Below are 11,517 nucleotides of genomic sequence, written 5' to 3'. Positions count from 1 at the left end.
GTGTGTGTGTGTGTGTGTGTGTGTGTGTGTGTGTAGATTTGGAGCCTCTCTTGGAACTTGCTCTATAGTCCAGGCTAGCCTTGAACTCACAGAGATCTGCTTGCCTCTCTTTCCTGGGTGCTGGGAATAAAGGCATGCACCCCCACTACTCTTCTATCCCCCCACACCACACGCCTAGCTTTTTTTAATTTTTAGAGCAAATTGGTTCAAAGTAGGGAGGCAAAATGGCCAAATATCTCCACTGAGTGGTATATATAGATATATAAGATATATCTTATAGATATCTAAAACCTTATAGATATAAAAGGTTTTCTTGAAATCAGGGGTTTGCTCTCTGGTGTCCGTGTCCCATTTCCATCCTTAGTCCCTGGGGTTCCCTTCTCCCTGTCCTTTGTTCTCACTCTATTCTCTTTTGATCTGTTTATGAAAGAAATCAAGCCATTTATCCTGTTATGGTTCTCCACATGATAATGGGAACTAGTCACTGAACACTGTGATAGTTTGGTAGGTTGCTTTTGAATTTCTTCTACATTGAGGATCAGAGAAAAAGGCTGGATAACAGAAGACGAAAGTAATGTGAGTTCCTAAAGCTTAAAAGGCATGACATTTCCCCATCCAGTGCAGCCGCTCTTGTTCATCTTTCTCCTCTCCATTGTTCACCTTGGACATCCAGTCCTTCTACAAGGCTTCCACCTCTTCCCTCTCTAGGGGCAAAAGCTTGCAGTCTTCTAACGATGGCTATACCCAGTCCTTGCTGTAACAGGCTATAGCTTCATTCTATAGAAACTGACAGTGACTGCAAGTTAGAAATGGGAGATTTTAATCTTAAAATACTAACAAAAAGACAGAAGAAAGTATTTTCAGGAAACTTTGAAACACATTGTACTCAGGTCAGTATAGAAGTAGATCTGCTCTTAAGACACTTTTAAAATCTACATGGCCTTCTTTGCTCATACATTCTAATACCGATTTGTTTTGGAAATTTACAGGTAGAATGTCACCCATATCTCAACCAGAGCAAACTCCTGGAGTTCTGCAAGTCCAGAGATATTGTTCTAGTTGCCTACAGTGCCCTGGGATCCAGCAGAGACCCAACCTGGTAATGAGACCATTGGACTTTATTTCCTTATGTCAACAATTCAATGTTGACAAAGATTAACTTTTAACCTTTTGGAAAAGTTCAACTATGAAGAAACAATTTCAGCAGTGGAGGAGCTCCTATGTACCAGGGTTGAATTACAGGCTTGCCAATGGTTTTTTATTCTTGCTTTATCTGTCTACCTGTTTGCATCACTATTGCACAGAGTTCTTAAAGAGATTTTAGGGCCCAATCTACAGAGATTAGACTACATATATCCTAGCCATGCCATTTTGAAACAGAGGGGGAATGTAAAACCCACATTCATATCATTTCTAGAAACTTCCTTATTTATACAATATTTAATGTTTAATTTAGGAGGAGCTTAGAATCATCTTCCCTCATAAAATCAGTTAAACTTATACAGAAACCCAAAAGAGAATTCCCAGAAGAAAATATGACTGTCTTTCCAAGTGGTGATATTGACTTGCACAGCATCTACCATGTTATAAGAGATTTTTCAAAGGATATATGCACCTGAATTTATGAACTTATAATTGTAATACATTGTTAAAATTTCATAGGTTTATGAAACTAGTACTGCTATTACATTTGTCAGTGGATTCTGAGTTCTGTTTGTAGATTCAGAGACAGTAAATTTGCATATGCCCACACTGGTTGATTTTTTTCTTTTTCTTTTCCTTTTTTTTTTGTTAAGTTGACATTTGACACATGCCTAGACTTATCTGCTAAGAAGAAGAAATCATAACTAAAAAAAAAGTCTCTATAAGATTGGCCAATTGGCAAGTCTCTGTAGTATTGTCTTTATTAATAATTGATGTGTGAGGACCCAGCCCACTGTGGGTGTGGCCAACATTGTGGTCCAGAGTTATATAAGAGAGCAAGTTGAGTAAAGCAGTAGACCACCTTCCTCCATGGCCTCTGCTTCAGTTCAGGCTGTGAACCCCTTTAAGGATGGACTGTGATAGGGAAGTGTAAGATGAGATAAGCCCTTTCCTTCCCAGGCTGTGTTTGTCATGATGCTTTATCATAGCAATATAAACCATAACTAAGACAGAGCATAAGAAAGAAGACATTTGATGACTGTCAAAGACATTGTCTCTGGTCCTGAGCTTTTAATAGACTATAGCCTTTAATGTAAAACCTTGATTTTCTTAAGTGAAACAAAATAAAACAGAAGTTAATCAATAATAATAATAATAAAATAAAAATAAAAGGCATTTTGTATGCCTTTTAAGTTCTTATTACTTCTGAGACTTTTTCACCACCTCTCAGACTATTAATTTTTGCACTGTTCTTTTGCTCTAGAGAAGTTTTGCCTGTTCTGTAGGAATGCTGTGCTTACGGGTGAGGGGAATGGATTGAATTAGGATCATGCTATGTAGAGCAGACTGTCTTCAAACTCATGGATGAGAACCTTTTTGTGTAGTCTCCCAAGTGCTAGGATTGCAGACTTCTGCTCCCATGCCTATCTGGAATTCACATGTCTATGCCTTTTGTGGCCTATGTCATCACAATTACCTGAGCTCATTAAATTTTACAGCAATTATCCTGAAATCTTTCCTTTCTCTCTTTCCCTCCCTCTCAGTCCTTCTTTCTGTCTGTCTTTTTTTCTTTTTCTCTTTCTTTTCTTTTCTTCTTTCCTTTTCCTTTCCTTCCCATACTTTTAGTTATCAATTAATGGTAGTTTGAAATTATCAATGGAAGAATTCTAGAAATATGCAATTCTTATTTTGAAATTGCATATTATTCTAAGTAATTTGATGAAATCACATGCTGTCTGGGACAAAGAATATCTTTTTTCAGTGTGTCCTCACCAAATCTACTCCATGTTAGCTACTCACTTGTTCGTTGTTTAGTTTATCAGGACAACCATCATAGCATGGCGGGGCTTGTATTTAAGGAACTTTTCTTTTACTTAATAATGTCTCAAAAGCATGAAAATAGGAGTGCTGGAAACTTGGATAGGGCAAAAAGAGGCACTTACTTCATTTAAAAATGGGCAAGTTCTCAGCTTAATGAGGGAGAAAATTTATACTCTGTGATTTCTAAGATCCATGATAAGAGTGAATCTTCTATCCTGAAATTGTCAAGAAGAAAAAGGAAATTCATGCTACCTTTGTATACCATCAAATATAAGATTCATTATTTATCAAACATAAGTTGGAATATATATATATATATATATATATATATATATATATACATATATATATATAACATTGGGATCAATGCTATTCCCAGACCCTCTGAGGATAAAAGGGAGTATCTGTATTTCTGTTTTATTCTATTATATGGATACCTGTTCTACACAGTATTTATTTTCCCATCTATTTATGCGTAACTTAGTTGTTGACAATTGCTACAATAAAAATAAATCTCTGTGAATACTCACAAAATTCTGCTTTAATTATACTATATTGTACTCCTCAGAGGTCTGGGAATATAGGTAAGGGAGCAACATATTCCAGATTTGATATCTCTGTATCTGTATGCATTTTTTTTCAGGGTAAGCAGTGATAGCCCATACCTCCTGGAGGAACCTATCTTAAAGACCATTGCCAAGAAACACAACAGAACTCCAGGCCAGGTTGCCCTGCGCTACCAGCTACAGAGGGGTGTGGTGGTTTTGGCCAAGAGCTTCAATGAGAAGAGAATCAAAGAGAACTTTGAGGTAAAGGCCCAGGGACATTTCTCCAGAATAATACCTGGTGGGGGATGGCAATTTCCCTCACATGGGAACACTTGCTATTTATTTGCTCCCATGCATTGCCACTGTGTGCTACAGACAGCAGCTTGAAAGTGTCGCAGAGAAAGCCATGGGCAAAAACCTGGTTTTTCTCCATACTAGTTTTGCCTTTACAATTTCATTAACGAGCTCTATTGTATCTCCATTACTTCAGTTCATTGTGGGAGTTCTTTCAGATGGCAGAGAACTTTAAATACCTTCATTTCTATTCTTTGTATTCTATGCTTCTTAAACCCCTGTTTGTACTAAGGACTACAGTTTGGATTGTGATTAAATCCAAATGTGACTGCTTGTTGGTTAACTCACTTCACTATTCTAATACATTTTTCCTTCTTTTTTTTTTACTTCCATAGTTCTGGCCATGGGTCTGTGTGTGTTTTCCATTAACTTACAATTATTTAGTTATATGCTGGCATGCTTTCTGAGGTATGGGATGTTATACATGGCCATTTTATCTTTAATCATTGGTATTTCTCTATGAAGAAAAGGAGCTAGATAAAATTATAGATTGACCATATGAAGAAATCAATGATTAAAGTTATTCCTTAAATGTTTTTTTCATATGTGCACTAGCTAGTCTCTCCTATCAGTCAGTGGTTTTTCATTTGTTTTGTTTAGAATCCCATAAGGTTAAAATTTAACTCTATATTTAGTTTCTGTATGTATTTGTGTTTGAGGGCACACTCATCAGCACACAGTGGGTGGCCAGAGGATAACTTGTGTGAATTGTTTCTCTTCTTCTACCACTGCACATCAGGAGTGGAACATAGTGTAAGAATGTATTATCACTGCAATATGGGAGCTATATTACTTAAAGAATGAATTTCAGAAGGACTTCTGGTAGATAGATGGAAGGACAGTGTCATTATTTCTCTTCCTATTGTTGTGATAAAATATCCTGGCAAAAGCAACTCTAGGAAGAAAGGGTTTATTCTAAATCACACTTCAAGGGTACAGTCTACCATCACAGAAGATATAGTGGTGGGAGATGGAGGGAGCTGGTCACATTGCATCCACATTCAAATGTAGGGAAAGTTGAATGCATGCTCAAATCTTCTCTGCTTTTTGCAGTCCAAGATCCGCTACTCAGGTAATGATCTTACCCAAAATGAGAATGGGTCTTCTCATATCAATTAGCATAAACAAGGTGATTCTATACAGGCATGCTCTATGAGTCATTTCACTGATGGTTCTAGATTCTGTCAAGTTGACTATTAACTTTAACCATCAAAAATACCTTTAATAGATATAGATAATTAAAGAGATATATTTAAATTTACATAATATAAATAAATGTAACATATATATTATATATAATACCAGGGAAGTTATTTTGATAAAAAGAATAATGTCTGATAATGTTTGAGAACATGAAATCATCAAGTGGTATTCAGGGGAAGATTTTCTTTAATTTAATAAAGTCTTGAAGAGGAGTTAGATTATGCTCTGTGACTTAGGGGCAATATTTAAAGCTGACTCAAACTCTAGGGTAGCAAATAAAGAAAAGTTCAACAAATTTTGTTGAGGCTAATTTTAGTATTTCATCTATATTTGAAAATTAATTCGGGAGCTCTTTTTTGTCCTGCCTTTCTTAAGATTAGGGGTTGATCAGTCTTTCTTTTGTAAAGTGGATCAAAATAGAAAGGAAATGGGAAAAGGGGGTCCTGCCATATTCAGTCAAAAGTTCTGAGTCCCAGCCATATGGAGCCCAATGGTGAATAAAATTCTTCTCTTAAAACCACCCTTGTTGCTATCACCCTTATATCTCCATGGAGAGGGACACTTCAATGGTTTTATTTATTTATTATTTTTATTTTTTCTGAATCTGTCTTTCCTTTCTTACTAGGTGTTTGATTTTGAATTGACCGCAGAGGACATGAAAGTTATTGATGGCCTCAACAGAAATTATAGATATGATAGTATGCCATTGTAAGTAATGCCTCTAGATTGTTTTAAGGTTTATTTGCTTTTTGTAGCATGGAGGTGAAGGTAAAGCATGAAGATGTTCTAGAGGATCCAGGGAATGATCAGTTTAGCTAAGCCTTTGCTTTTGAATGAGTGAGTTTAACACACACACACACACACACACACACACACACACATATCAAAGTAAAATAATAAGTGGTGATAGATAGGTTGCAAACATAGTAACATTGTGCACTCAAAATATCCAGAAGTTTACTGAGACAGCAACTTTAAAACAACAACCAGCCTGAGTTCTCAATAGAGAGGATCTCAGAGAACAGGGTCTACTCAGGTGAGGCTTCTAGGTAAAAGGACATATGAAAGCAGAAAGGTTGTGTTACTAAACTGGATGCTTACAAACATCCATCAAAGTCCAGCTGGAGAAATTGAGGTACTTCCTAATAGACAGTCTTGAGCAGAGAACAGTGAGCCCCTAGGGTGAGGATTCAAAGTAGAACAAACCAAGTAGAAAGATAACATTATCCAAATGGGTGCTTATAACATCCAGCAGAGACCTGGGAATATGGAGATCTACCAGTGACTGGTGGTGAAGAATTGAAGTAAAATTCAAGATTCAACAGAACCAGAGACTCTAGGATCTGCTGCTCAAGAATGTCTTTATACTGCCATTCTATGAAGTTTTCTTTGTTATGGCTAGCTTATAGTTCAAAGTAGGGAGAGAGGAAAGATGAAAAGCATTCAGACTATTTCTTATCAATAGAAGTGCTCGGGGGACAGAAGATACCTTGACTGGAGAGGTTGTTTGAATAATGTCTTTGAGCACACAAAGCTGCACAGCTAATAAGGGAAGGGGACACATCTTACCCTTGACATTCCTTGGCAGGTGGAAGGCATTCTCCTCTTGGGAGTAAACAAAGTGCTATGGGAACAGAGTTCACACAGCAAGCTAGTTTATTATTATATGCAGGTCACAGGGAGGCAGTTCCCATGGCTGAACTTCCAGCTTCTTTTTTCAATGGCAGGTAATTTACATTATGGAAACCTGTTGCTGTTCTAAAAGCATGATGTTTTCACTCTTGGGCTGTTTTACTGCTTTCTTCATTCCCTGTCAAAGGTTTTTGGGGGGTGGGAGGATCCCAACCCTAGACAAGGGGCCTCAGAGGATACATCGAGACAAAATACTTTGGGTCTTAATGGCAGGAAGCAGCTACTCTGCTTCCAGAGCCAGGTTTCAGTGAGCTGAAACTGTAATGTTGTGAGTCCCCAGCCACTGGCTGCAGGATCCCAGCGCAGCAGACAGTGGGTCCTGGCAGTGGCCAGTGGGAGCAGCCAGTCTTAGGAAAGGACTGCACATGAGAAACGTGGCAGATCACCATGTAGCTGGTCACTGGCAATGTGGCAGTGGTGGATAAGACTTGCTGATGGATCCCGGCAGCAGCAGACAGATAGGCACACCATACAGAGTGGGGTTGGATATTTATTTAATAGTTATGGAAGAGAAGGGAGAAGGACAGAAAGGGGGATAAGGGATAAAAGAGAGACAGACAGACAGAGAAAGAGAAGGGAGAAGGGGTGAAGAGGGGAGAGGCAGAGGCTGCTTCTTCCTAAGAGAGAGACTGGAAGAAAGAACCATTGCTGCAAGCAGAAAGGGAGTGGTCGTGGCTTGTCCCTTAAAGAGACAGAAGATTACAGAAACAACACAAGAAAGTATTTTAATACAGTGTCATTAGAGAAGTCACACCTGATTTTCAGAATAGGATTTCAAGTAAAGCATCTCTATGAACCTCAGAAGAGAGAAATTCCTTCTGAATTTCATGATATGCAGTGAGACTCAGGTCAACCCCATTTCAAAACTGGCCAATTTGGGGCTGTAGACTGGTTGGTTCAGCACTTCCCAAGCATCACATAAAAACAGACATGATAGGCCTAAACCATTATTCTCAGCCCCTGGAAGATAGAAACAGGAGGATGAGAAGTTTAAGGTCATCCTTGATACACAGGGAGTTCAACTGAAACACAGAATACATGTGACCTTGTCCCCTCAAATGGTCAAAGATGCATCACTGTGAACTGATATTAAAGAATACGCTATGACCTTTAGCCAAAATAAATGTCTTCAGGGTTCACCTGCCCATTAGACTCAGAGAACAGATTATCTATGGCTCATGATATAGTAAGAGGCCCATGAAAATACTTTCTCATTAATGTTTATTGTAATCCAAAGAAATAAAAGAGAATTCAATAATAATGAATGTACAGTTATACATGAAGACTATTTTAACTTTTTTTACACTAAAATCTATTCTAACTTTGTTCATACTAAAACAGTATAACATGTAATTCGAATAATCTGTGTGGAAGATGAACTCTCAAAGGTGATATGAATAAGTCCTAGGGAGAACATAATTCTCTTTCAGCTTCCTCCTCTCAGTGCCCATTGACATTTCCCCTGGGACAGTCCTTTACCAAGCTACATCAAAGGTGTCCTTTGACCTACACAAGAATGTCTTGGCACACAGACAATCATAATAAAATTCTAAGAATAAAATAATTAAATCAGTTGATCCACAACCTTAATTGCTGATGTATTCCATTGTATTTAGCAAGACAGGGTGCACAGAAGTTTTTCTAGGTTCTCAAATCATGACTGTTTTCATTTTGTCAATCAGAAGTGTGACTTGTGAACAACCAGTGGTTCTTCTTCTCTTTCAGTGCAGTGGATCACCCTTACTATCCATTTTTAGAAGAATATTGAGCATGAGCTGTTAAACATTACAGAGACTCTCCTCCCTCCAAACAATATGTATCTGTATTTGGTGGAGTGGTTGAGAAGCAGGATTCCTGCTCCATGTGCTTGTCAAATGTTACAAAAATCTCAAGTGTTTTTTTCCCGATGATTAAAAAAAATAACAAACAAATTACAGAGAATTTATTAAACAAAAAGAAATATTTGATGTATCTTTCTTGATTTTTATGTAATTTCATGACTGCATTGTTATTTACAAAATTAGAATCAATTTCAACACATGGATCATATACTTTTAAATGTATTTTTTTCAAATTATTAAACTATAATCAAGAATTTTAGAGCGCTTATGGTTGTAAAGAATAGGTCTCACTAACATTTGATTTCTTAGTTATCAAAGCAGGTTTGAGAGTGGGATGCATTACTTTCTTTTATTCCCTAACAAAATTTTGTTGATTATCTTTTTTCTCTCCCAGGCATTGCTTTATAATAAATTAGGAAAATTTATACTAAGTTTACATATAAATATTTTAAGTGAGGAGTTTTGTTGAGATAAATGGAGTAGAGGAAGACAAGGGAGAGAGAGAGAAGGAGAGATAGAGAGATAAATAGATAGAAAGAACATTTTGAGTATAAACGTCTACTGGAAAAAGTAGGCTACTAACAAATTAAAACCTGAAGTATTCAGTGAGAAATGGGGAGGAGGTGGACTGGCGAAGGCTCAGCAGCTAAGAGGGTTTACTGTTCTTGCGATGTGCTTCACAGCACACATGTTGGCACTGCACAATTGCATGTAACTCTGCCTCCAGGACACCTAAGTTCATCTTTTGGCCTCTTTGGGCACACATATTCATGTGCACTTACCTTCCCCCCACAAGACATACACATAATTAAAAAGCAAAAATAAGACTAAAAAAAGAAATCAATAATCATCTTTTACAAACTAATTCTTCTTAATCTCTCACATTTTTCTTTTAAATTTTACTTTTTGATGTTTTGTTTGTGTTTTTATTTTTCTGTTTTCTTTGTCGTTTTCTATTTACTTCTGTATTCTGTTCTTTATCTTTATTTTTTCTTAAAATCAGTTCTTTGAGGATTTTGTATATATGTACTGTGTTCATACTTGCTGTGGGACAATGGTATTGTACCATGTAAAGTTTTGTAAGTTGTACTGGTTTAATAAAATGATGATTGGCCAGCAGCCAGGCAAAAACATCAGAATTCTTGGAAGAGGAAAGGTTGATTCTGCAGTCCTAACCCAGATGCAGAGGAAGCAACATGAGAATGCCTTGCTGATCAAAGGTGCCAAGCTGGGTTAATGTAGGCTGTAAGAGTTAATAAGAGGCCTGAGCTAATAAGCCAACCAGTTTATGATTAATGTAGACCTCTGTGTATTTCTTTGGGATTAAATGGCTGCAGGACCAGGTAGGACAGAAATCTCAGGCAATGCATACTTATCCTCAACTCTTCCCAGATCCATTTTCCTCCCCTACCCATCCATCATTGTGTCCTAAAAATAAAAATTATAGCAACCATCCAACCAACTGACCATGCAAACAAACATACAACTAACTAACCAACCAATCAACCAAGCAACCAAAAAAAATAATCCAACCAAACAACAAAAACCAAAGCCTCTCAAGATTAGATAATAATGCCAAAATAATTTTGGATGTGTGGTCATTCACTGGAATATGGTGAGCATATAAAGGGATACACACTTAGAAGAAACTGTCATACGCTCTTCTAGCAGTAACAATTGACATGTGTTCTGAGCCTAGGGGTAGGAACATATGAGTATCTACCTGCTAGGATTTTTACATTGTTTTTACACGTGACAAGTGGAGGGACTGACTGTGCTTCATTCTACATTTATTCAACAAGTTTGCATATTGTACAATCTTGACTTGTAGAGACAGCATCTCCCTGCAAGGAAATGGGAATCATGACTAATAAAGTAAACAGCTAATCTCCTTGTCAAAGAGGCATCCACGCTTACTGTAAATAAAATGTATTCCATTACTCAAAGTTTTTCTCTTTATACTCAACCTACTGAATGTTCATACACCATTGAATTGTTTCACTTTATGTTCTGTAAACTAGAAATGCAGAAACTGATTCAAAAGTGACCTTACTTTGGCTACACATATTGTCATGAGTAACAAATTCTCACTTAACCCTAACCCAGAAGTTTCAAAGTGTCTACCATCATGTACAAAGCATATCTAGCTAGTTTATGCATTTGTAAGTAATATTATAATCTTGACCTTCCATATTATTGACAATTATTTGAAGTAAATTGAGGAGTGGGAAGAATGGATAATGGCAGCAGAGTGGGAATGCTAGATGCTATTTCGTTCTTTCTTTCTTTCCTTCTTTCCTTCCTTCCTTCTTTCCTTCCTTCCTTCCTTTCCCACCCTCCTGATGATGTAAGTCACAAAACAATCACACACCAGTTCAGAATTATGAATAATAAAGGGTTTATTTATTTAAAGGAAAAACCTGACAGATCACTGTCCTAGACAAACGGTCCTATGAGTGAACAGGAACAGAGTCTAGGAACCGGAACCTGGAGCCAAAAGCAAGAGCTGGCATATGGTTACTGCTCTTTTTACAGTATAAGGGACTACACCCTAGTGGTATGGTATCTCAAAAGCTATTGGCTGAAGGAGCAGAATGAGCTCCCACAGCACCCACTCTCCCTTCCTTCTTTCCTTCCTTCCTTCCTTCCTTCCTTCCTTCCTTCCTTCCTTTTTCCTTCCTTCCTTCCTTCTCATTTTGAAACAGGGCCTCTCTACCAAACCTTGGCTGTTCTGGAACTCACTTTGTAGACCTGGCTGGCCTCAAATTCACAGAGTTCTGTTTGCTTCTACTTCCTGAGTACTGAATTAAAAGTGTGAACCACTATGCTCTATTTTCCTTCTTATAACGCAATAATTTTTATTAATTTTTTGGGAGTGTCACAATGATTATTATATTGTTATCATATTTGACTCC

At 37.3% G+C, this 11,517-nt stretch overlaps 1 protein-coding gene across 3 annotated transcripts in view; it reads left to right on the top strand.

Annotated features, from left to right (window-relative positions):
• The window catches only part of LOC101989565 (dihydrodiol dehydrogenase 3-like), a 32,554-nt gene extending 23,169 nt beyond the window's left edge, over positions 1–9,385 (top strand). For 2 of the 3 annotated variants that reach the window (XM_013349048.2, XM_013349049.1), the window contains exons 8-11: positions 990–1,099; positions 3,608–3,773; positions 5,695–5,777; positions 8,492–9,385. In XM_013349048.2, the coding sequence (XP_013204502.1) occupies positions 990–1,099; positions 3,608–3,773; positions 5,695–5,777; positions 8,492–8,543 (411 nt within the window). In that variant the 3' untranslated portion in view covers positions 8,544–9,385. Of the gene's footprint in view, positions 1–989; positions 1,100–3,607; positions 3,774–5,694; positions 5,778–8,486 lie in introns of all 3 variants that reach the window. The other variant, XM_005354919.3, reaches the window with a different exon arrangement.
• Positions 9,386–11,517: the final 2,132 nt, after the last annotated feature.

This window comes from Microtus ochrogaster, chromosome 16, assembly GCF_000317375.1.
Source record: "Microtus ochrogaster isolate Prairie Vole_2 chromosome 16, MicOch1.0, whole genome shotgun sequence".
NCBI classification, from domain to species: Eukaryota; Metazoa; Chordata; class Mammalia; order Rodentia; family Cricetidae; genus Microtus; species Microtus ochrogaster.
This window is presented reverse-complemented; position numbering and strand designations above follow the sequence as displayed.